This window comes from Oryctolagus cuniculus, chromosome 6 (assembly GCF_051225735.1).
Source record: "Oryctolagus cuniculus isolate XC-2025 breed Fujian yellow rabbit chromosome 6, ASM5122573v1, whole genome shotgun sequence".
NCBI classification, from domain to species: domain Eukaryota; kingdom Metazoa; phylum Chordata; class Mammalia; order Lagomorpha; family Leporidae; genus Oryctolagus; species Oryctolagus cuniculus.
Genome location: NC_142872.1, coordinates 129,830,639 through 129,851,599, shown reverse-complemented (window position 1 = coordinate 129,851,599; position 20,961 = coordinate 129,830,639). Strand labels below are relative to the sequence as shown.

Genomic DNA, 20,961 nt, shown 5'->3' with positions numbered 1-20,961 from the left:
TATTTAAGGTTCATTTTTAGGTTTAATGCCTGCTATATCAAACCTTTATGAGGGTTCAGATATAGTTAAATATGTCTGAGTTAAAAGTGAGGCATCTCAGGCTAAACCACTGAATTATATACCCAATAGGTAAACAGCTGCCCTAATGCTCTTTATTTTGAATTGGGAGAAAAACACATTGTGATAGGGTTTAGATATAATAAAGAAAAATTTGGTTTGTAAATAAGGTAATGTTTATCAAGCTGATTTTGTACTAACATAAAGTTAATTTCTAGGCTGATAAATATCCAACTCATCCCAAATGTACAGGTTGGATAATTCCATTCTCAGATAAATGTAATTAGACCACACTCCCCTTCTCACGGAGAAGGATGCAGTCTTACTGGATACCTGTGCTGATCTGAGTGTGTGCAGGATAAACAGTACTAGCTCACACTTTCTTAGTGGTTTGCGTTGTGAAAATAGAAATCTAGTTGTTTTATACTTTACTGTTTATGTTTTCTTCTTGCCTTTTACCCCTGTGAATAGGTAATTCTCAAGAAGTTTCTCTAACAGAATTTCAAGAAGGACAAAACCTAACGTATTTGGCTTCTAATTAGACTCTGGTACCTGGTCTTTCCTTTCAGAGTACCAGATAGCACTGTTCCTGCTTTGTAATCTTCCTTAAGATTCAAACTTTATTAGAACTTATCAGAAAGCTAAGAATAAACAGGGAATCATAGACTGAATGAAACTTACTTTTTGCTAGCGATTTTCTCACTCATTTTGATGTACTTATCTAGTATGTAATATTTCTTATAAAATGGTTCACTATCTGTAAAAATTTATTTTCAGTGATCTTTAGAATCTACAGATAGAGATGATACGCAGTAATTCATGCTAAATAAACAAAAGGGGAGTTTAAATTTTATGCAGCTAATCATAAAAACCTTGGAACCAAATAAATTAGACTGTCAGAGCTAGTGCAGGAAGTAAAAGACTAATAAATGAAGTTATTTGACATTAATTTGCCAATATATTGTTTATTTGTATCAGAAGCTAAGTAGATAAAACACAAGACAATAAAGCAAATATAAATGACAAAACAATTTTTAGGTATAGTAATAAGACTACATTACTAACAGGAACTGTCTACACAGAAGCCGCTTTTACCTGTCATCGTCCTGTGAGGCTCTCCTTGGCAAGTCCTCTTTATTCCTTTGTTCTTGTTTCTCCCCTTGCTCAGGTGTTTTTTCCTCTTCTCCTGATTCTCTGTTTTCCTCTTTATTACATAATTTTGGAATCTCTTTCCCTTTCTCATTCTCATTAATTCCTTCTTCCTTTACCTCTTCCTTCTCATGAACTATCTCCACATGCTTATCCCCTTCTATCCCTCCCTGTTCTATTCCCTTTGTGCTTTTGAAAGCAACACAAATCGAAGGCATGCAAATAAACACACAGAAAAGAAAAGAAAGTCAAGAAAAACACACATGAAATTAAAAATAAAGGCAATGAAAATTATCCAAACTTAAGTAAAAATATGGTTTTAAATGTTGGGAACTTGTTTCCAGTGTGTGCTAGAGAAGCACTATATAAGCAGCACCTAATTATTACAGTTTTAAAATGATATTTTCCTCTTACAAAATTACATGGAAACAGGCAAAGGCTATGATATCTCTATTACATGATTTGTTAATCCAAAAAGAGTAAATAATTGTTTTTACCTTAAGTGTCCATAAAATCTATAGGACAAGTGAGAAATGAAAATTATACTAATTTACATATTGCATTTAGAAGTTTTCTTGAGAAGATGCAGACTTTTCCCCAGTATTTATAAAAATTTCAGGACAATTAGACAGCATGTTACCAAAAAAAGTAATATTGTTAGGTTTCCTGAGTCATTGAAATGCATTAAGCTTGGAAAAAATCCCTCCAAATATTATTTTAAACAAAAAATTTAAGTAGTCAGTTAACAGTCACTTTGATTTCAGTAAAGATATAATAATAACAGCATTACTTTTTAAACTGCAAACACGACAAATACATATGATATTACTTCAAGGACTCTAATACACCAAATTTTAGTACACTAAAATTTTTCTATGTGTGTAAGATCTGAAATATGAGCCAAAATAATAAATAAAAGCAAAAGTACATGTATAGGAGTTCCTATTGCCTTAACGATAAGTATTAACCCTTTGGAAATAAAAGATTCTATGTTTATATAAAAAAAAAAGCAGCAAAGCCCTTCTACAATAGCCTTACAAGTGTTTATTGTGGAATTTCCTTTACTCACCTGATCTTCTTGCTTCCTCTCGGCCGTTCTGATTGGACAGACATGTAGCTTGTGCTGCTGAAACGAGAAGCACTACTAGTCCTTGAAACCGCAGATATATCACTTACATCACTGTCCGAAGATTTAGTGGAAATATTATCTGCCCCTCTATGAGGATCCCATCCTGATCGATACTGTTAACACAGATTGACAAATACGCAGAAGTCGTCAGTATTACCACACAAAGCAATTATTCGCTTTCTCCTATTTCAGCACTTTAACTGTCCACAGGGGATACTGCAAAACCCCACTCAGTTGCATATAAAACGAAAGTGAATGGCAATTATCCTAAAAGAAAAATTCAATTTATAGGAAGCCCTTGTTTTCAGCAGAGTAATTAGAACATTTTCACCACACCCCAATGAAGGCCATTTAAATAGTTTCAAAACAGCATTGGCCTCAGGGAAGAACATTTAGATAAATTCTGGGAAATAAACATTTGGCTAAACATTAAAGAGTAGAATTTTTTATTTGTGAATAATTTTTTTAAGGACATAGTATTATAAGGTTGCCACTGCAACTAATAAACACCAATTCCAGAGCCATCAGTTTCCTCTTTAATCCACTGGGCTTCACTGAAAACCTAGAGATAATACAAAGTCTAATTATTAATACACTAAACTCTTTTTAAAAAGTCAAGAGAAAAGAAAAGTTCAAATTCTGAATTGTTGCTGGAATTTTGATGAATCCTAGAATACTAGAGAAAGTTGTTATTATTTAAAATAGTTCAAACCTCCTGGAATTGAAATAATCAGATAGTTAACTGGCTCAAGGGTGCAGGGTGTTCTTGGGTATTCAAATACTCTGGCAAATTGAAAAACATCATAAGTTTTTATGTTAATGACCTATTCTCATTAAATTCATTCAAAATAAAAAAAATAGTCAGCACTTAATTTATTTTTGACTACAAAAGACCATTGCTAGGAGGCTTAGTGTTGGGATGTAAAAAGGACAGATTTTGGCATCTGGAAAATCCTTACTAGCTAGGTAGATCTGAGAAAATTATTTAACCTCTCAAAGTTTTTTTATGAAATCACAAGGATAACAATATCTTCCTTGTTATGTTATTCTGAATATTAAAATTAACACTTGCGTGGTATCTAGCATAATGTAATAAATATAATCAGTATTATTATGATATCATTACTGCATGGTAGTAAAAGAGCGTTATTTTTCTATAAAAATACAATATTAGTAATATGGATATTACTGGGTTACTAGAATATCTGCTATTAGATTTTTCTTTGTAGCATTTCAAGTATAATGCTGAAACATCCTTATCTAGTCAAATTTGCAAGGATAATTTTCTAACCACAGATAATGATAAATTTCACAAAGCCTTGGAAAGATGATTATCTTATATAAACCACTTGCTGTGATTTGAATTGTTACATAACAAGCAGTCCTCCATGAACAGCAACTCACCACCAGTATAAGATAGATATCAACATTTTGGCCATGAAAAATTAAGTAGCAACAGGGCATTAACACTGTATCAAATTGAAATGGTACCATGTTGGTCTGCAAATCTCCTAGTGTTTAGCTAACAACTGATTCTTTTTCTTCAAAGTTAAAAAAAAATTATTTCTAAGGTTCCAAAACATTTTAACAATTATTAAATGAATGATTAAATAATTAAGTGACTGATCTGAGTTCACTTTACCTTTCTACTTTGTTAGATAAACTCATCATTATCAGTAAGAATACAATTAAATTATTCAAAAACTTGCTGCCTTCTTCAGGGAAATATCTAGGTAATCAGAATTGTAGTGCTCAATTGTAAAAGGAACATTATTTATTCACAAAGATTTATTTCAATAAAATTTCATTCCAAATAAAGTCATTTTAAAATAATTTTGAAATTATTTTAAAGGACAATGTCTTAAGTCACTGTCTACAATAGCTTTACAATGCATGGATTCAGTAGTATGTATGTTGCCTAGTTGTCTACCTGTATCTAATATATGCACACATAAACACATACAATAAATTATTTTTATACTTAATTTATTTTTCACTGAATTTACAGTAATTTGATCTCAAGTTGATACATATCTAGAAATCTCATTTTATTCATATATTTTTTGACTTTACACAAAAAATCAAAGTTTCAGAAACTTTTCTGCTCTATACAGTTGTTTAGTAGATATTGAGGAACTTTATCTTCCTCATTTTTATTATTTATAATAATGAAAAGTATCAGTCTACTATTATTTCTTTTAAAATAACTTAATAGAAAAGCAGCTTGTATTTATTATTTACTTTTGTTCATAGGGCTATTGTAAAATCTAACTTCAAATGAAACACTCCAAGTTTTAACTCCAGCAGGCAATCAAGGTAATAAGATAATCTTGAGAGCCAACGCTCTGGAGGGGGACTGAATCATCGGTCTGAATCCTAGCTATATAAAATGTTGGGTTTCTGATCCTAAACCAATTGCTTCTATGAGTCTCAGTTTTCCATTGGTTAAAATATGGATAAAAAGGAAACTCATCTTCTAAGTCTGCCATAGGATTAAACAAAACAACGCACGTAAAGCACTTCGCACAATATCTAAACAAGCATTTAATAAGTGAGAAATGGTGACAATGATGATGATGATGATGATGATTAGATAATAACTGAATGCTGGCTTTTATCAATCCCAGGAATATGTTTAGCTAAAGAAATACTAGATAGAAATATTCAACAATAAATATATGTTAAAATGCTCTACCCTAGGGGCTGGCACTGTGGCTCAGCGGGTTAACACCCTGGCCTGAGGCGCCGGCATCCCATATGGCAGCCAGTTCTAGTCCTGGCTGCTCCTCTTCCGGTCCAGCTCTCTGCTGTGGGCCTGAGAGGGCAGTAGAGGATGACCCAGGTCCTTGGGCCCCTGCACTCAGGTGGGAGACTTGGAGAAAGCTCCTGGCTCCTGGCTTCGGTCCAGTGCAGTTCCGCCCATTGCCCCCCATCGGATGGAAGCCCACTCTCTCTCTTCCTCTCCTCTCTCTGTCTAATTCTGACTTTCAAATAAATAAATAAACCTTAAAAAAATGCTCTACCTACCATATACTTCTAGTATGTACAAGATATTTCTTTCAGAAAATACATAAAGCAAAACTAAAATAGTAAAGCCAACTGATGTCTTCTGACCTCACCACCCCATATGGCCAGATTCAGCCATATCCCATTACTGTACAGGGAAATGCTGATTCCCAACTGTAAGATGAAGACCATCTTTAGCTAAACAGGAGACACATTTGACATTTCTTGGCTAATGCATAATGCATTTCAATTTTAATATTTGTCTTGCATATCTTATCCTGATATCCGAAGCCACCTGGTACTTACGAATTCCATGCTTTCCTGATTGGTTCTCATCCCATGTGCTTTGCATTCACTTCTACTTCTAATTGCCTACTTGACTTGAATTTCTGTAGTTAGGATGCTGACTTTGCTTATGCCAGCCTTTGGTTTTCTATGTCTGTCATGACTTTTAGTACCATAGCTATGATGAATGGCTACATACAAACTAGCCCAAGGCTTAAGAATTCGTTTACTTTTGAAAACACATGTGACCATGGTGTACATTAGACATATATTTGGCTGAGACCTCTCAGACAATCCAGTTTGGTGATAAAGAAAGAAGAGACTCCCAATACTAAAGTTTTATACCTTTTATGTGATTTATCAGACACTACCTCTTTCTATAGTGTGTTTGTGTGCATGAGTGAATGTTTTCATGTTTAACTAATAAACCCTATATTAGAAAATTAACTCCATAATATCTTCTTCATTTTTGTATCTCTCTTAGCACCTATGAGTCAGATTTAATTTAATTGAAAATTTAAGGTTTAGCTTTCTTACCAGAAAGATGAGTATAAGCTCAATTTTAAAGACTCTTCAAAATAATAAATTCAAAATATCCATTCACATGCCTAGCAAACAGAGTGGCTTACTGTCATTGTCCATAGAAGATCATTAAATAAAGACACTGACTGGATTAGTACATAAAGAAGAAATAGATATTAGCCTAGAACTCTAGCTTGATGTTGAGTCTGTTGTCTACAACATTACAGACACATGAAAAATGTGAAATTTAGAAAGTGCAAAGTATGTGAAAAATATTTTTATAAATAAAATTTCAGAACACATTTAGAATGTAGTATCTTCATATACAAGCTCAACTCCTCTCCCAGATATCTATGTAATAAATGACATAAAACTAGAGTTTGCATCTAAAACAATCAAATGCAATTTTCCTTTCCCTAACATCTGATAAACAAGTTATGCACTTTAACACTGAAGTAGCTAAATTATTATACCAAGGTAGAGAAAAGAATGTGAATAGGTAGGTTCATTCATTTAGGAACTGGTTGGAGTTGTGTAGGTACTATCGTAAGTAATGTTTTAAATAATTAGCATGTACTAGAATACATTTGATAGACAATGAATGATGCACTCATTATTCTTTTTAGCAGAATAGAAACAAAGAAGATTCACTACATAGGATTTCATCATCTCAGCTAAAAACAGTTCTAACTGGAGATCTTTAAAACTTTGGAAAAGAGGGAGGAAATTTTCCCAACAGTATTTTTGATCTTTTGTATATTACTATTAAGCAGACCATGAACCAGAAAAAATTTACAGGAAATGATAATTCTTCAGGATGTTCTAGACTCTAAGGAGTTTCTAAATGGCCTGAGAAAGTTAATGTTCTTTCTGTGTATCTAAAATTAGTGTAAAGTAATAGCATATCTGCAAAGTTCTATTTAAAAAGAAGGCCATCATTAAAATTTTAGAGCAATATACTTGAGAAAAGAAATAAATTCAAACTTCAGAAATAAAATTTTGATTTTCGCTAGTAATCTTGTTTGAAGTTCTTGGGTTAGATAATTTCCCAGTTTGATTTCTCCAATGCATCTTAGAAACTCTGATTGTTCGATCTTTGTGAATAAAATTCTCAGCAAAAAAAGGGAGTAGTTTTCTGAGAATTTCCTTACATTGCTCATCCTCAATTTAACAGATAAAATTGAAAATTATTGTATGAAATGCTAGGCCAAGAAATTGATTATTGGAAAATACTGAGAAATTTTTTAAAATCCCAATATTGAAGAAAAGTTTATGTCATCTAGAAATACTTAAAAGAATATTCAGTATCATATTCAGGAAGGACACACATGAATGGCTCAAAAGACAGAAGGGAAAAAAAACAGGTAAATTTTCTGGAAAGAAAGGAGAAGCTGAATTCCTGGGCAGGGTTCTTCATATCAGAAGGGGACACAGAGGAGAAAAGAGAGGTAGGAGTCCTGCCCTGCAGGCAACTAAATAACAAGGTGAGCAAGAAACGGTCTTGTTTTTATTTCATTTCATTTCATAATCTAAAATAGTAGCTGTTGCCCTTTGCCAGTAGTCCAATAGCAGGTACTCTCTCTTTGATAGCTATTTCCCAATGATTTTATTTTCCCTGTTGTAGCCATGGCTCTCATCAGTGCCAGATTTGAAAGATGTACTGTACAAAAATATATTTGTCACACTTGATTTTGTTTAGATCAGACTCCTAAAGATAGTATTGTATGATAATGATCTTTATTTGGGAGACAGAAGGCAGAGACCAAAGGTCCCAGACATTTGAGGCCTTAGTTAATTAAGATTTAGCCCTGTAAGCAATATTCTGCAAGTGAAATCCCAGTTTGAAAGAGATTTATGGTAGCTGGGTAGCTGCAGAGCTCAAAGGGAGGGATTCTGTAGTAAGGCAAACCTAATGAATACCATGACCCAGCCTGGAAAGGAATATCAAGGATGTAAATTTTTTTACTAGGGACTGAGGCAACAATTTTTCTCTAGATGACTTGCAAAACTGATGGCATTTTCAGGTGGGCATAGTAATAAAACAAGCAGACCCTGGGAAAAGCACCGCTCTAAGCACTGTAGGTGGATTATATTATTTAAATTTCCAAACCTTATCAAGTGGGAATTGTGATAGCTGGATAGTTAGAAGAAAGTACTGTCAGTTGGGGTGAGCCACATTCAACACCTTTTCCATAAAATGTGTCTAGTTATATTCCAAGGCACAGTGGAGCTGTTACCTCCTCTGTTAAGTTTTCCTTAATCCATCATTTCATTGTCTGTGATGGGTATAGTGGCATGTAGTGTACTAGCGTGTGTTTGTTTAACAATCATCTTTTTGAAGGGAAAATCTCTAATTCACAAAGTTTCCTCATTTTCATGGTAAAATACTCTCAATATGGCAGATTTCAAGATATCCAGTCACTGGGTGCAGAATTGGGCTCACCAATGGATATCGGGTTTAAAAATGCAAGCATTATTTATAGGACTCAGTAAAACTCCTTAAGAGACAAGGGAAAAAAGGGAAGTAAGATGGCATATCTGCAACATACTCATCCAGGAGATCTTCGATATCTGGAACAGTAACAGCCTAAGCTAAAGCACCACAAGCAAAGAAAGAATGGACATTCACACATAGACGTGTCTTGGTCAGAAGAATTATTGCCAGCAGTCAGAGACTTTCCCAAAGGCTTGGTTTTGTGAGAACTCTATATCTATCAGTACTCATCTCCTGCTTGAGAACCTCCATTTACTTTGATCCACTTCTCACAAGTTTCAGGGACAGAAATGCCAGTTACACAATGAAATCTCAGATTTAGAAATCTGAAGTAGCAGTAGACTTTATGCTTTTGTTCTTATCCAACGAATTTATCACTCTCTTCTTCAGAATCAGTAACTCTTAATCCATTCCACCATTTACTGAAACTGCTCTAAAAAAAGTAAAAACCTCAAACCAATAATCACCTAATCCATCAGTGGCAAATTAGCGGTGTCTTTAATTTTCATCTTTCCTCTCTCTTCTTGAAGCTCTCCCATAATAGTTTCCCAGATAATGTCACTCATGATTTTCCCCCTATCTCTGATGTTCTTTCTTAATTTCCTTTCCTTAGATCCATTTTCCCTAACTTGATTTTCAATATTTTTTCCAAAGCTTCCCATCTTAAGCCCTCTTTTCTTTTCTCTAAAATATTCCCCCAGGATGATCTAATCCATTATCTATTCATTTTAACTGTAACTTCATGCCTAAAATTAAGACTTATCTTTTGTCCTCACCTCTCTCTGTCTCAACTTGTACTTCTAGCTGATAACAGGGCATCTCCCATATGTTGGTTTGCAAGCATATCAAATTCAGTATGGTCAAGTCAAATTTATTCTTTCTCAATCCAAAAGAACTCTTCTTATTTCTTTTATATTCCCTGCTTTCATAATGCATTAAAGTGTTAGTTGAAAAGACCATTACAGCTACTCTGCAGAAATGTGTTATGAGCTGAATTTTGTCATCCCTAAATTTATGTATGGACATCTTAACCCTCAGTACCTCAGAATGTGACTGTATCTGGAGACAGAACCTTTCAAAAGGGAACTGAAGTATGTGTTGCACCCAAGTGAAATCTTACTGCTGTCCTAATAAGAAAAGACAAAGACTTAGTCACAGATAAGAGAAGATCATGTGAAGGTGTAGCAAGAGAGTGGCCATCTTCAAGCCAAGAAGAGTCACCAAAGGAACCAATGGTACATTGATATTGAAATTATGTCAACAAAACTCTCAAAAAATAATTTCCCCATTGCCTAAGCCATTCAGAATATGGTATAATGTTATGCAACTCAAGCAAATGAATGTAAGCTGTTAAGAACAAATGACCCTCATGCTAACTTTTAAAATAGAAGTTCAATCATAAATTAAAACACAAAATCTCTGTAATTTCATTAAAATTATTTGTTATCAAAGATTTATACTGTATATTTTTTACTTAGAGCAAGATGTGTATATCTATCTACCTACGAGACAAGGAGGAAATAAAAATTGCTTCATCAACTAAAATGTAGAGCTCAGAAAGCTCTGCTCTTCTTCGGCTCAGAGATTAAGATGTGTGTGTGTGTGAGGGGTGTGGTGTGGATGTAAACATAGATATATAAAGTATGTATAAATATAATTTTATATCTATCTATATCTATAGAAATAGATATCTGAAATACACCTAGCTTGCTAGGAAATACAAATGGAGTGATAACAATTTTGAGAAGATAAAATTTTGACTACAAGGCAAAAAAAAGACAAATTAACTTTTGGCTTTAAAAAATGTCATAGTTTTCTCACTTTTCCTGTATTTCTCCCTACTCAATTGTAAGAATATCTTAAAGATATATTCATCTATATCTTCTATATTGTTGGTGAGAACAAATACAGACTTGAATTGCCAAGGGCTTTGTTAAGAGAAAACAATCTCCTGCAAACAATGTTTCTTTTTTCTCCTTCTCCTCTATCATCATCATCATCATCACTACCACCACCAATATTATATTCCAGCTAACATTTACTGATTGCTTATTAATGTGAGCTCTGTTTTAAGAATTATATATGTATATAAACAGACTTCAGCTTGAATACAATTCTGAGTTGGTACTCTACTGGAAAACCTAACAGAAAAGGAACTGAAGCACCAGGACGCCAAGTAATTTAATCAAGGTCGTACCAATAGTAGGAAGTGAATTGTGAAAGTTTAATGCCAATTCCATATTTTTAATATTACTCAGAAGTTTATATTTAATTATAACCATTAAAAATAAATTGAATAGTGATTAAGAAAACTGCTCATTTATCTCTATTACCACAATTAAGACTTTAGAAGTTCTGCTGGGAGCATAGCTACTATTGTAGTCTATGCTCCCGTATCAGCAGTCTGAGAAGTTCCTTTTGGGATTTTGCTATTGAACCTAAATCTGTGTGATTTCAGGGTTCTGTGGAAACAAACAAAATTTGACAAAGTCAAATAGAAATGTAGAGAAATGGTGTGCTTCACTGAAGAAACCCAGGTGCAGCCACTGGCATTCTCTCTGGCATTTTCATTACTAAGTGGTAACATTTCCTAACCTGACTTGGAATGAAATCTGTAAGCAGATGGTTTAATTCTGATCCAAAAACACGAAACCATTCTGCTGGAAATCTGGCAGGACCAAGCATTACGGAAATTGCTGAAAACTTTATTTCAAAGAAGGATGCTTTATTACTTCCTAAAAGACATGTTAATATACTCCTTGCCTGGCATGGTAGAGGTTAGGTTACTGAGACCATTCCTATTACAGTGCTCTTATTCTATCAAGTGATTCCACACAACCCGAGCATAGTGATGTGTGTTTATGTCAATGCTAGGTTCTCTTGGTTGCTTGAGAAGTGATGCTGCACCAGCTATCTCTCTAGCAGGCACAAGGTCTGGCTGTGCTGTATGCTACCAGCAGCTCAATTTTATTGTTTAACAGAAAAAAAATTTCTAGAACATTTTGTGATCACTGCTGCAAAATTAAAACAAAAATTTACTTTCTTCATTTTTACAAAGTATCCAAATCCATGTATTTTCATTTATCTTCTTAATTTATGTAAGACTATTTTGTCTTAAAAATGTTGCTTTTTATATTCTTTTTTTTTTTTTTTTTGGACAGGCAGAGTGGATAATGAGAGAGACAGAGAGAAAGGTCTTCCTTTTGCCGTTGGTTCACCCTCCAATGGCTGCCACGGCTGGCGCGCTGCGGCCGGCGCACCGCGCTGATCCAAAGGCAGGAGCCAGTTGCTTCTCCTGGTCTCCCATGGGGTGCAGGGCCCAAGCACTTGGGCCATCCTCCACTGCACTCCCTGGCCACAGCAGAGAGCTGGCCTGGAAGAGGGGCAACCGGGACAGAATCCGGTGCCCCGACCGGGACTAGAATCTGTTGTGCCGGCGCTGCAAGGCGGAGGATTAGCCTATTGAGCCGCGGCACCGGCCGATTTTTATATACTTAATCTTTCAATTTTCAGATCCATTTATGTCTCCATTATTAAGGAGTATTTCTGTTTAAACCTCTGTATCCAAATTTATGCCTGTTAAGCATTTTAAGGACAAGTCACATTTACTGTTGGCCTTGACAAAAGAATTTCTTAATTCTAATAATTTTTCATTTATAAAATGCAAAAACTAACCTTCAAGTTCTTTTTTTTAAAAAAATTATCACTGCAAGATCCATAAAAATCTTTCTCCCTGAATTTGACTTTGTCTTTTAGATCTCTGCTGCTTAAAGCTTTCCAAGAACAAAGGGAACATTCAAATGATATATGCAATAAACTACAATCCTCATTAGATCAGTTATTTCTTTACTATTTCTTTTTTGACATCATCATATTCATTTCCAATGACTATGACTACATCTACTGTTACTACTATAATATAAATAATTAATATTATCTGTATCATTTATTTACTAGGGACTAAGCCATTTTTATATGTATCTTCTCTTTTAATCCTCATCATTTCTCTATAAAAAAGACATTAAGAACTTGTTTAATCAAGAAGCTGAGACTAAAAGGATAAAACTATTCAAAGCCACCAAGGTGGATTCTGTTGGTCCTCAATGCTCTCATCGGTGACATTACATTCATATATCCATTCCTGTGTTACAAATATCAAAGTTTTAAAAGCAGCCTACATTTGACCACTGCTGACCAGTCTTGTCAACTTGTCTCCCCTCTTCTGGGTTCCCTATTGCCAGGGTCCTTATGGTCAATGTAAAATACTTAAGGCCAACACTGAATATGTTTTCTCAGTGTGGAGAAGATAGTAATTTCCAGTAAAATGGAACAGTTTAGTTAATTGTGGCAATATACTCGCCAAAAATATATATATTTTTAATTTATTTGACAGGTAGAGTTATAGACAGTGAGAGAGAGAGACAGAGAGAAAGGTCTTCCTTCCGTTGGTTGACCCCTCAAATGGCCGCTATGGCTGGCGCTATGCTGATCTGAAGCCAGGAGCCAGGTGCTTCCTTCCAGTTTCCCATGCAGGTGCAGGGGCCCAAACACTTGGGCCATCCTCCACTGCCTTCCCGGGCCATAGCAGAGAACTGGCCTGGAAGTGGAGCAGCCGGGACTAGAACCGGTGCCCATATGGGATGCCGGCACCGCAGGCGGAGGATTAACCAAGTGAGCCACGGCGCCGGCCCCGCCATAATTATATTAACCATTTAAAATTTTTAATATTGCTACTGCATATAATTCTATCATTTTAGTTTTATTAGCAGGTATAGATTTTTTTAAGAAATAAAACTATATCTGTGATGGTATTCATATTTTAATTGCTTTCTTCCTAATATCTTTGAGATCTGTTATGGGCACTTAAAGGACAATATACCTGGAGAAAAAGTGACAGGAGGTAAGTGAGACCTGTCTAGGAACAGGCATCCACAACCCAAGGAGAAAAACTCCTTCCCTTTCTTTTACTACATTGTACTCCATTCCCATGACATTAGCTCAGTCTATTACATTATGAGATAAATGGATTATCACAGTCTTCTGGCCCACATTTGAAAAGGTGTAGGCAATCTATGGGTTATGTCACTTTTTAATTCTAGGGATACAAATAAGAAAACAGGAAATAATTATGACATGAAATGTTATTCTAGGGGTAAGACATTTTTATTCTGACTTTGTAGGAACAGAAGAGCACCGTTCTTCAAAAAAGCAACCTTTGACTTTCAAGAAAAATGGTGCCAATTAATTATATAAATATTATGTATATATGTTATGGACACCCCTTTTAAAAATATCTTCATGGGGTGGGCATTGTGGTATAATGGGTAAAACCACTGCCTGCAAGGCCTGCATCTCATATGGGCTTAGGCTCATGTCTTGGCTGTTCCACCTTGGATCTGGGTTTCAACCTGGTTGTGTGGTCATTTGTGGAGTGAAGCAGTGGATGGAAGATCTCTCTAACTCTGACTTTCAAATAAATAAATAAATATTTTAAAAAAATCTTCATAATAATACTGCATCTGAAAACATTGAAAAATATTAAAGATAGCTAATTTTTAAATATAGATAATATATTCAAATAAACTTTATATTCTTCATATTGATTTTAATATATGAATCTATTTTTGAGTGTTTATTTTTGTCATGTTAATTTATCATTACATATTTACAGAAGCATAGCTGGCCTATGATGAACTATAGTCTTCCCTGTTAAAATTAATAGATCAATCACATTTTCTAAACAAGGAAGAGCAAAAAATATTGGTTTTCTTGGGAAAAATATAAGTTGACTCTTAAATTACTGCAGAAGAAAAGAGATGAATCACACTCAAGTTTGGATCAAGATAATGCAACAGTTACAAAAATGCATTGACTATATAGTTAAGCTCTATTCTGAGGGAAAATCCCTAGGAAATCATTTCCTGAGTAACAAGTAATCATGGCTGCAAATGCCTTTTGCTGTTCTTATTAAAAATAAACTGCTTTCAAATTTCATACATATGTAAATCTTCTTAAAAGACTGTAACTTAATAGGTTTTATTGGCCGGCACCGCGGCTCAATAGGCTAATCCTCCACCTTACGGCGCCGGCACACCGGATTCTAGTCCCAGTCAGGGCACCGGATTCTGTCCCGGTTGCCCCTCTTCCAGGCCAGCTCTCTGCTGTGGCCTGGGAAGGCAGTGGAGGATGGCCCAAGTGCTTGGGCCCTGCACCCCATGGGAGACCAGGAGAAGCACCTGGCTCCTGTCATGGGATCAACGCAGTGCGCCGGCCGCAGCGCGCCAGCTGCGGCGGCCATTGGAGGGTGAACCAACGGCAAAGGAAGACCTTTCTCTCTATCTCTCACTGTCCACTCTGCCTGTCAAAAAAAAAAAAAAAAACATAGGTATTATTACAATGATGCTTCCAAAGTGTGTTATTATGAAGATTTCCCTAATTTAATAATAATTATTTATAAATATTTATGCAGAAGTCTTGCGAAATTCAAGAAGGCAATCCTATTTAGAATGTAGACTCTATCATTAATAAAAACTCAATTAGATTCAAAATAGTATTTTTTAATGGCTTTATTGGAATATCTAGAAGATGGCTCAGAAGTTTAGCATATTCTCAATTTGTCAGAGGCTTTGGATATCATTTCTAATTATCTCACCTTTGAAAAACTGGATAGTTACAAATTATACTTTCAATATCTTAGTAGCTATGTAACTTGGGTAGATCACTTATTCTTTCTATATTTTAGGTCCCTTTTTATCAAAAATTTGATCTAATGTATTAAAACACACTCAAGCCTCCATTTTTCCATGTTATCATTCATCCCTGGCTTCTAGATAAAAGTCTAATAGAAGCAATCAACTCATTGAGTTACTTAGCAATAAATTTTAGCATTAATTTGCCATAAAGCAGTTCTCAAACTTTGTCTATATCATAATCAGCTGATAGACTTGTCAAACCACTGGAACATCTGACCCCACAGTTTTAAAAATGTAGGCCTGGGAGAGGTCCAGAGAATTTCATTTCTAGAAGTCTTCAAGTGATGCTAAGGCTGTAGATCTGGGACTACCCTTTGAGATCCACTGCCTTGTAGACTATCTAAAAAATCATATTGCTTAGTATAATTAGATTTCCATTTGGATTTAAACTTTTTCCCAAACTAAAATGCTTGATGTCAAAGTTATAAAAATTTGAAGTCTTAAGCTTTTATTTATCGATGAATTGGAGTGGAATCAGAACTTGTTTATTGGAAAGAAAAAAATCTTAGCCATGCCTATAGTATTTCTTTGGTCCAACTCCCTGTAATAAATTGGTCAGGTACCCAAAATAAGGATCAGTACTATTGCTTCTACATCTTTTTTTTTTTTTTTTTTTTTTTTTTTTTTTAATGAGCAGTGTAAGTCACACAGCTGACCAAGTTTCCCTTTTTGCCTTTGTTGCCTTTGTTGTTTCTTAGGAAGTACCTGTTCAAAATATACGTCCACATGTAGCAGCTGTATGAAATCTCATGCCACTCATTTTGTTCTAAAACTTTATTTTAGAGTTACCTTGTTCTGTTCTGACTTTATTTTCACACTCTTTTCTTTGTTGCCAGCTTATTAGGAATATTATATAAATTTTTATAAATCATCTGCATTCCTTCCTAAAGTACAGCAGGATGTAAATGAATTTGTGCAATCTAGAAACATGTTCACACAAATACAAATGCCCTATTTTAGTGGGCCTTCATTCTTGGCATTAAGGTTACATAAAATGGACAACAGATTTGAGCATAACAGGCCATGAAAGCTCCAGGCAGAAATACCAAAAAACACAGATGTTATTTCTGATATCCAACTCAAGACAGTTAAATATATATCTGAATCTATATGCCATTATAGAATTTATCTCTATAAAATTCATTGTATCTTTTGAAGTTAATCATATTTTCATTTTAGTTAAGATTATCTAGAAGTTTATTATATAAATTGAGTAAATTTACTTGGTTTTTATTTTTTCCCTCTCTGAATTTTTTTTTTAATTTATTTAATGAGTAAATTTACTTGTATTAAATTTATGTGTGTCTGGCTATAGCCTGTGCCATTTCCAGTACATCAGAATTTTGTGATGAATAATTTTGTATTTGTGTAGTTTGGTGAAGACACTGGTAGTTTGGAAGTAGATGTTGACACAAACAATCTTTGCTTCCTCTAGGCTGTATTAGTGAACAAGCTAGAAACTGGTGCTACCTGCTACATTTGCATATTCACTATGGCCTCTTAGGCTTTACTTAATAGGTGTGTTACTTTTTAAAAAAAAAAAGGCACATAATTTAATTGAGAGATTCTGAAGGTTAGGTATGTAAAGGAAAAATAAATCTACTTATATAAAAATCCAAAGGATATTTCTCTAACATATACACAGAGACTATAAATATTACATGATCATAATGATTACATTTCTAATCAGAAAGTATATGATGACTAAATATTATGAGTAACTTTTGCTATTTTCATCCTTCTATTGGATATTAAATAGGTACAACAAAGCAAAGTCATCTCATGCCTCTTATGAATAATATCATGAACTTTAAAATGTGTTGAAAACATCAAGATAACAAAGGGTCAGAGCAATGGCCCTCCTTTGGTGGATCAGCTCTCAACTTATTTCCAAAACCTAGCTGAAAAATAGCCTCTCTAAAAGACCTTTTGAATTCAGAGTAACACCTCGTGCGTATGTACCTTGTTTCAGTAACTCCACAGTAAGCCAGATTCAATTAAAACACTATCAAATGGGAGAAGCTCCATGTTTAAGAAAATCTTAAGATGGCAGAAGTTATTCCTAAACAATTTTGAGGACTTTGAGGTTTTACAAGTCGAAAAATTTTAAACGACTTCATCTTCAGATCTATAAACTCCTATCTTATAAAATATATGCTTTGTTATAAACAAGGCAAAATTTAACCCTAACAACTGTTCTAAAAATACAGTATAAATTTTAGCACTCAATAATATCATGGGGCCATTGCTTTATATGTTTGTCTCTGACTAATCTGTATTCAATTGTTTTAAAAGAATCTAATGGTTTCATATGATTAATTCATTATTTTACAACTTTTAAAAAGAAAAATGTCTTGCCTTTGAATGGTAATCTTGTTCCAGTCTGGGATCTGAGCCGGCTACCTGTTTGTATTTGTTAATTTTCATTTGGCGATTTCTCTCCTCTATATCCATAGCACCTATCGAGTAGAAAAAAATCCAAAAAATTAATGTTTAACTCTTATTTCTGAGTTCTAATTACACGATAAAAGAAATGGTATGCGAATCTATTATTTTCATTCAAAGTAGTGTGCACAAACTAAATTTTCATATTATTATTTTCTGATTTATTTAAAGTATGGAATTAGGTTAAAAAATCATGATTACTAATATGTAAAACAATTTTAATCTGAATAAAATGTACATGAAGTTAAAGAGAAGACAGCAAATCTTCCTGTCCAATAGAATATGCTGTCTTGACAGCATACAAATTTTATAAGGTTAATATTATAAGAATCTTGGCTTTTAATCCATCATAATTTAATTTATTTGCTGGTAATAAAGTTGTAAAACTACTTGGCTTCAATAACTTCATAATTGCATTTATAAAGTATTATCATAAAATTAAGTGATAGTGTAAAGCAGGTTGTCTAGTATATGTTAGGATCCAATTATCAGGAACTTTCAAATTTGATTTCTCTAGAAATAGAATCAAGAAAGAGTTTCTCAGAATAATAGGCCTAATAGCATACAATAAAGACCCAAAATATCACTGAAATTAACTGAGGAAAAACAGAATGTAAAGAGGTGGAAAAGTGGGGAAGTAAGCCTATAACAAAATTAGATTAATGCCTTCTGTAACAGGTGCTACCTCAAACACATCAACTGTAAATATTAAGAAGGTCTTTACAAACTTGTTGTATTGGATCAAAACCAAATTCAGTTAGCAAATTCTAGAAAACATTAAAAGCATTTTAAGAGCATATTTATCACTTTTATTAAAAGAAATTTTATAGGATATGTCCATTTCTCACAAGTATAAATATAATGCTAAAACAAAATCCCAATCACAAGTACAAATCTATACACTGAGAAAAATAAGCTTAGTGGGCTGAAGTGGTACCCATAATAAAGTGTTTAATGTAAACTCAGAAGCACTGTGTGTAAGGATGTTAACATAGACATATTCCTTGCTTATGACTGCAACTCTAAGGCTGCAGCAAGTATAACTTGACAAAGTGCACCCATTAAAAACCAGGCACTTTAATACTTACCTGATTTAAAAAAAGTAGTAGAAAAGAAAAGGAGATATAAAAGTACTGGTGTAATTAGAAGTTACAATATCCTCTCCTGGGCCAATATTTTAAATTTATTGTTTTATTTTTAAACATTATATTTTTCACTACAAAAATGTCATTGTGTATCAGATATTTTTTGTTAGTAAAAAATTTAAGTGAAAATTGATTAATTAAAATGAAATGAAAAGGGAAGAAAATATTTCAGGAAGGGTAAGAAAACTTGGCTAAAAGTACAAATAAAGAGCTCACACTGTATACCTCCAAATATACCAGCAAATTTAAGTCAACTATTCAATAAAATGAGACAAATTATTGCTTGATATGCATTATTTTAATAATTTAACTAATTGACTCTGTCCTGATTTGAAAGTGAGGAATAATAATATCACATTAATATAAATTAAATTATACATAAAACATGTGAATACCTCACAATACAAATGCAAAATATGGTCTAGGGTAAACATCTAAAGTCATAAAATTTAACTTTGGAATCACTTGAATCTCAAGAGATAGAATCAAGTCAACATGTTATTTTCAACAAAGTCAAGGGAAATAACAAATTAGCCTAGCATCAAAAAATTATGTGCAGTGAAAGGATATTTAATTGGGAAGTTTCTTAAAAGAAAAATTCATGAAGATATCATAATAGTACAAAAGTAAAAAGTTAAAAATAAATAGCACTTATTGAAAAAGAAGTTTAACTACATCTACAAAGATACAGGTACACAAACACACACACACATACACATGTTTTCTAATATTTAGACTATTTGTGGATAGCAACTTCCTGTAGAAGCTACTAATTCTGATTACTAGCAGGAATCAGCTTTATGTAACATCATTTATATTTCACAGATAAGTAAGGCAGTCTAAGAAGAATATTAATCTGTACTTTGTATTTTTACTCATTTGAAAGAGAGTGGGAGGGAGGTAGAATGATCTACCATCTACTTGTTCATATGAGTAAAAAAAGATGGAAATGGAGTGATATAAATACTTACATGCATTATCCAATTTCAAACAAATTTGTCATCTCCAGTTCCAGCCATCATGTATAGATAGTCCCAAATGGAAAAATTCTGGATTGCAGTCTTAACTAATAAAATTGCAATGCACTACTTCAGTTAGCAAATTTAGAAAATATTCTTTTTACTTATAACTTTAGGTTCTCCTAGGAGAATAAATCTTGGGAGTAAAAGTAAACAAACAGGCCTCCCTCCAAAATTATGTGGCTCATATTAGTCTTCTATTCCTTTTCTACTTTTGCATAACCTATCCCCATATGTATACAGTCCACAGAGAACAATAGCCTTAGGAAAACCCTCTCTTAATAAAGGGATCCAATATAGAGGATTCTTCAACAGCAAGTTGATTTTTCTTTTGTCGGACTTTGCTCGAAGGAAAGTAACTTAAAAATAATATTCTGGTTTCAAACAAACCTAGTCTATTTTTCCTCCCTAGAGTGGAAAACAATTCAGAGGAATCAACAGTAGAAGCACAGTTCACTGTTCAGAAACGGACCACATAATTTCTAAATTTTCAACTCTGTTATTCTATGCTTTGCACTGTAAAAGGAAAACAAACGAAAGCAATAAAGCAGATTTTCATTCAATCTCTTTCTCTGTGTGTCTCTTTCAAAATAATCTGCATGCATAAGGCCTTGAAATTTCTGCTATAAAGAATACTCATTGACCACCGACCTTTCACTCCCTACACCATTATGTGTTAATATTTCACTGAAAATAATCTCAGTATTTTCAAAATATTTTTTGGGAAATTCTGGTTCATAGGTTAAGAAGATGAATTTATGTAGAATTCTCCAAAATTGAACATAACATGCATGATAAGATATGCTTAATTTAGAAGCCATCTTAGCAGTCTGATTTTATATTGTAATTTAATTAGGCTTAAACAATTACGCATTACTTTTTTGACATGAAATTAAGTACCAAAGCACTGTCAAATTGTAATAAATTTTGACTAGGATGGTAATGGCACAATCAGATT

At 33.6% G+C, this 20,961-nt stretch overlaps 1 protein-coding gene across 47 annotated transcripts in view; it reads right to left on the bottom strand.

Annotated features, from left to right (window-relative positions):
* RIMS2 (regulating synaptic membrane exocytosis 2) overlaps window positions 1-20,961 on the bottom strand; it is a 718,020-nt gene that overhangs the window by 171,610 nt on the left and 525,449 nt on the right. For 26 of the 47 annotated variants that reach the window (XM_089336431.1, XM_089336432.1, XM_089336434.1 and 23 more), the window contains 2 exons: window positions 17,753-17,853; window positions 2,276-2,448 (listed from right to left, as the gene is read on the bottom strand). The exons of 20 other annotated variants lie outside the window; for them this stretch is intronic. In XM_089336431.1, coding sequence (XP_089192557.1) covers window positions 2,276-2,448; window positions 17,753-17,853 — 274 coding nt within the window. Of the gene's footprint in view, window positions 1-1,152; window positions 1,396-2,275; window positions 2,449-17,752; window positions 17,854-20,961 lie in introns of all 47 variants that reach the window. One more of the 47 variants, XM_089336449.1, reaches the window with a different exon arrangement.